Genomic DNA, 5,976 nt, shown 5'->3' with positions numbered 1-5,976 from the left:
GGGAGAGAAATACCACTTTAAAAGGCAGACACGCAGACCCAGTAAAACCGTAGTGTAAAAAAATCCCACACAAGCATAATAAGATAATAAAATACTTGTTTTCACTGATTTTTGTTTGCTAGCCCTTCTCCATTAATGAGGAAGACAGCTCTCATCACACGAGCCAAAGACACTTGAAAATTCATGTGCTTTAACACATTCATACCACAGTGGCTGGAAGCTGGAATGGACAGCATCTGCTGACATGACATGCTTCGTCCCTCAACGATGGAACATATCAAACCTGTCAAGAAAAATGTGAAGCCATGATTTTTGTGGAAAATGTTGTTTTGCATTTGTGGGCTGACAGTCAGTGACAGAATTGGTGCATCCATAGGCCTGAGCCTGGCAGAGGTGACAGATCCTGCTTGAAGACTTTGGCCTTTTCTGAGCTGTAATGTTGAGTCCTGACATAAATCAATGTAAATGTTGGTCTGCTCACTTACGTGATGATACCTCGTGCCAGCACTCTTCTGAGCCCTTCCTGTGCTTCCCCACTTTGCTCAGCTCTGAGTCCCCCCTTCACAAATGACACCTTTCATGTACAGTCTTAAAATCCCTAAAGACATAAAATACCTCACATATATCATCTTTCCTGGGATGTTTTAGTTATACATGAACTGTGCTAAGCCTGCTGCCTTTCTTTGTTAAGACCGATTGTGTTAAGCCTGCAGCCTTTTGTGTGCTTCAGCTCTTGGAAACACCCGGCAGTGTTTTGGGTGTGCTGTTAGAAGGTCCAGGCACAGGAACGAGGGGTTATGCAGATGTTTTTGAGGGCAGGCTGCTTCCCTTGCTCACGTTGGGCTTGCTCATGTTGGTCACCTCCTTCTGCCAGGGGAATATTAGGGCACCGATGGACTCATCCTGCAGGTGGTGGCTGTGGAGGTCACCCCGTGGTAAGCGGTGGTGTGCAACCCTGCCTGCCTGCGAGCCACCACACTGGCTGAGAGGCAGCAAAATCCACTCCTGTGAGGAGCCGTCCTGTGGGTGCCAGAGAGATGAGCTGAAGGAGCCGAGTCGTTCCATATGGAAATTTTATGACGCTTTGAAATGTCTTCCCAGTTTCAAAATAGCGAAGGCAGGATGGTGCCTTCCCTCCCTTCCCATCTCTTGGAAGTCATCGTGGCCCTGTCTCAGGCAATGGACTCCCCACGGCGCTTAGGGAAGCGAGCTCCACGGACTGCAAAACCTAAAGCTCAATGTCACTGAGACAAGTGAAAACGTTTTGACATTTCCTATGCTTACACAAAACTCCTGTGTGCAAAGGCAGAAGTCTGCACGCAGTATTTCAAGTTTTATTTATGCAGTGCTTTTGGCCTGCAGTCCCAAATGCCTGTCCTACAGGAAATCTGAGCCTCAATGGTGGAAACCTCGTAACATGTTGTCATGGTTCAACCCCAGACAGCAACCAAGCACCACACAGCCACTCGCTCGCTCCTCCCCGCCACAGTGGAATGGGGAGGAGAATCAGAAAAAAAAAAAAAAAAGATTAAAACTTGCAGGTTGAGGTAAGAACAGTTAAATAACTAAACTAAAATAATAATAATAATTGTAATTGTCATGAAAATTAATAGACCAAAAAGAGAGAGAGAAATAAAACCCAAGCAAAGACAAGGATGCACACTGCAGTTGTTCACCACCCGCTGAGCGATGCCAGAGCAGCGACTGGCCCCTCGCTGCCAACTCCTCCCAGTTTATACACTGAGCATAATGTCCTATGGCATGGAGTAGCCCTTTGGCTAGCTCAGGTCAGCTCTCCCAGCCATGCTCTCTTCCAGCTCCTTGTGCACCTCCTCCCTGGCAGAGCAGTGGAAAATGAAAAATCCCTAACTGAGGTTAAGCACTAAACAACAACTAAACCATCAGTGTGCTATCAACGTTATTCTCACACTAGATCCAAAACACAGCGCTGTACCAGCTCCTAGGGAGAAAATTAACTCTATGCCAGCCAAAACCAGGACACATCAACCTCTGTGAGCATTCTGAAGATTTGAAATAGACTTTTACAACTGAGACAGTTTTTTGAATACAAATTTATTTGAAAATTTAACAACTATTAAGCCTGAAATGTAGACAGTAAAATGGGAATTTGACTGTGCACTTTAATATCTTGAGCAAGATCTTCAGCAAGTGAAAAGTACATTGTCTGCCTGAAGTTAAGGACATAAATTAACTTACAAAGCCACATAGGTCCACTGGACAGGCTGTTTCACGTTTTGTTTCAACCACACTACAGAAACTCCAGATTTTACAAGAGATTGTTCTGATTACTGACATAATTAAAATGCTCAGATGCTGAACAAAAGGATAAAGGCACAGCTGAGGAGTACAGAGAATCTAAAGGAGGGAGAAGAAGGGAAATGCCTTATTTTCTTCAGTAGCTATGATATGACCAACCTCAGCAAAGACCCCCGAGGACACTAGGTTTGGCCTAGCATTTTTCCTTTTTTGATCTCTTTGCAGAGCCAGAACTAGCCTCAGGTTGGACAGAAAAGAAACAATATTGCAACTAGCAGTAGGGAGCTGGTTTGATGAGGATGGCAGAAGCTTTGCAGTTCCCGTTGCAGAGGCTGCCCCATGCTATGGCCCCCTTGACGTTCAGCCGTACAGAGTAACATGCCGAGTACCACCACCCGCCCCCATAGCTGGAGGCACAGTTCCCACTGTAAGTATCATGATCCAGATCTTTCGCAGAGAACTTCATGTTGTCATGCACAGTGGAAGCACTGTTTGAGGTCATGGCATCCCCTGCCAACCCTGAGTATGTTCCCAGCCTCAGCCGGTAGCCCTGGGACTCATTTTCCACACTGAAGAGGTTGTAGTCTGCGAACTTGACATTGTTTGTGGCATCCCAGATGACAAACCTGACCTGATAGACCTTCTGCTGGGAGATCTGGTGGATGTACTCAGTGCCCAGCCAGTAGTCGGTGTGCAAGTTCCCAAAGCCGTACTTGTAGGTGCTCCAGGACTCGGCCCAGGTGATCTCTGTGCTCTGCCGGTTCCTCTGGATGACCGTCCAGCCCCCGTCCGTCACGTTCATTTCGCAGGACACCACGATGGGGTGCAGTCCTGTGGGCTGGATGATGTAGATGCCGCTGGGGCTGCCAGCAGGGACCTCGCTGCAGTCCTTGGGCCAGTCTGGGGCAGGAGAGAACATGGAGGACCAACAGGCACAGCAGCACCCCAGTCTGCTTGTCTGGCCCTGTGAGAGGGATTTCTAGAAAATGGGCTTATGTGGGATTTTACACTGTAAGTGTAAAAGCAGAAAATCTCTGTAAGGGTAATACAGGGATTAAGAGAATATGCATATATTCTGAAGATATAAGCATAGAATTTACTTCTCCTGGCTCAGGCTTTCCCAAAGTTTAGATGTTCTCCTCCCTCATAATGATACAGGGGTCCAAGCTTGGCTTGGCGAGGGCTCTTACTTCATAGTTATGCAGAAGCTTAAATTAGGAAGTGAGCAGTTCCTGCAGCCCTGGCACCCACTGCATCCCCGGGGTTGGGAAGGAGAAAACCTCATTCCCTTGGCACTTGACCCCTGTGGCCAGCTGTGAAACCCCAGCAAGCATTGCTTTTGAGGCACATCCTCTGCTTGCCCTGTGCACAGCTTCTCAGCAGAGGAGAGGACTTGTTTCAGAGTCCTCTGGAACCTTGTAAGACATGGATCAGCGTGAATTTATCACCACTAATGGGGCGATGTCTGAGTGGCCTTGGCGTGCGCTGTGGAGCGGCACATCAAGTCTTGCCTCCAGGCGCTGAGCAGGGTTATCCCCAGGCTTGTTGCCCACCCACCACTGTTGGACCCTCGTTGCCTACACCTCTCCTTATTCCCTGTGGGGTGCTGGGGGGCACTTACTGCGGTGTTCTGTCTGCTGAGGGTCACTGGCTCTGCTCAGCCGCACAGACTCTCCACCTTCATCTGCATTGGGAAAAACAGAAAGAGTGAGATGAGCAGCCCTGTGCCACAGCACAAAGGTAACTCCAGCCTCCATAGGCTATTATTTACAGCACTGAGTTTTTTGTATGGCACTTCAACAATGCCACTGGGCTAATTTTTCTTCCTGTATGGTATATGTAAACTCTTTAAAGGGGTAAGATACTAAGAAGGGTAATGCTGCAGTCATTGATGCCTATTTATTCCACTCAGCATCACAGCTTTGCAGAGTTGCATGGAGCAGACTGTGCACCCAAATAGTAGTGATGAGTACAGGGAGATATTGCTAGAGAAGAAGGATCGAGAAGAAAACAGACTGTGTGTGGTTTCAGACCAAGATTAAACTGTTCCGTGATGTTGCTGTAAGCCTGCATTGCCTTTCAGTGATGGCTGAAGGTATTCATGTGCGCATACAGTTCTTAAAATACTTCAGAAACCATCAGAGAGAAAAGGAGCTCAAAGCATACAAGATAGTGATGTTCTCTTTAAAGAGAAATCACAGCAGCCATCTTCATAATATAACATTCCCTCAGAGCCTCCAGTGACATGACCTCTATCAGTGGTGTGACAAGTCTTTTGTATCATTTAGCCATGTGCAAGCTTCAGAAAGCATTTTGGTTGGTCACTTATACAAAATTTCTCTGAAGTTTCAGGGCTACAGATGGACTATAGATAGCAAGAGAAAAGGTCTTCCCTTGAGTATCTACAGATCTCTAGAAAAAGCTGCTACATACAGTCTTGTCAATAACTCAGAACGTCGAAATCTCATGATGTTTGGTTAAGATCTGAAATTGGAGGAAAATTTGATCACGTTCCTTTTATTTCTGAGTGTGGGCTGCTCTCCCCTGAGATTATTTTCCACATCTTCTCTGTGCAGAGAGAAGAGAGCTCCTGAGGTTTGGATGAACAGAGTTAAGGGATGTAAGAGAGAAAACATATACCAGGATAAGACTTACCTGAATGGAGATTAGCAATTTCATCTAAATTTGCATGCAATCTTCCCAGGTTTTCAATGTCCAGAGCAAGAAGAGGGGCTAGCAGGGCCAGCACGGAGGTAAAGAACAGAAGACTGGAGTGATGAGGAGCTGGAAAAAGAAGACACAAGGTGAATCTAGAAATGCAAACCCTCTGAAAGAGAACTGGCTAACTAAATTCAGCAGAAATTAAAACAAACTTACAGAATAGACAAATCCACAACATTAATTATGTTTTTGCTTTATTGAGCAGCAGAAGTAGAAAGACCAACTTCCAAAAATAAGCGTCCTGCAAAGGCATACATCCCCAGAGAGAAAGAATTGCTTTGACTACAGCCTACATGTTTAAATTTGCAGCTTCCAAGAGTGGTGTCATCCTCTTCAGCTGGGCTAAAGCAATGTTCTTTGGGACCCAGAATCAAGATGTTAAGCCCGCATCAGTGTGTGTGTCTTGAGTAATGCAGGATGGCATGCTGATTTGTAGGTACTGCTGTTACCGGAAGATAGCCAGGAGATACTCTAGCAGTGATAAACAAGATGGAGGGACCTGAGATCTTGCAAAGAAAGGAGCTGTTGTGGCCACAACGCTGATGATACCCTGGGAGTGCCAGAACTGCCCCCTCCCACCAGGGCATCATGCAGGGACTGGAATCCGCTCGCTGCATGGGACACCTGAAGGAGAGCGTCCTGCAGGGAGCATGGCACTGATCCAGCAGCACACCCTGCTACGTGTCACGGGGGCTTCTGCAGGGACAGGCCGAGGGACGGTGCACCCCAGCTGATGTCTGGGCCAGGACATTCTATGCTTTAAGGGATGGTTTCTGCCAGAGACTGAAAACCTGAGCAATATGACTCCTTTGGACCAAAACAGATCAGGACATTCCCCAACAGTTTCTTACTGGCCAGCTCCATGTATTTGTGTCTACAGCTTGCCCACCCACCTTCAGTACCCTGAAGGACTTATGGGGATGATGGATGATTAATGCATTAATGAACTTCAATTTTTTTTTTTTTTGGGGGGGGGGG

General features: G+C 46.8%; 1 protein-coding gene across 1 annotated transcript; it reads right to left on the bottom strand.

Moving 5' to 3' along the window:
* Positions 1–2,548: 2,548 nt before the first annotated feature.
* LOC113487362 (fibrinogen-like protein 1-like protein) lies at positions 2,549–5,862 on the bottom strand. The gene is made up of 4 exons (XM_026861881.1): positions 5,850–5,862; positions 4,918–5,061; positions 3,899–3,961; positions 2,549–3,177 (listed from the first exon to the last, which is right to left on the bottom strand). Exons 1-4 carry the CDS (start codon positions 5,860–5,862, stop codon positions 2,549–2,551), a joined length of 849 nt encoding a protein of 282 aa, XP_026717682.1.
* Positions 5,863–5,976: the final 114 nt, after the last annotated feature.

This window comes from Athene cunicularia, assembly GCF_003259725.1.
Source record: "Athene cunicularia isolate RWA chromosome 19 unlocalized genomic scaffold, athCun1 chr19_part1, whole genome shotgun sequence".
Classification (NCBI taxonomy): Eukaryota; Metazoa; Chordata; class Aves; order Strigiformes; family Strigidae; genus Athene; species Athene cunicularia.
This window is presented reverse-complemented; position numbering and strand designations above follow the sequence as displayed.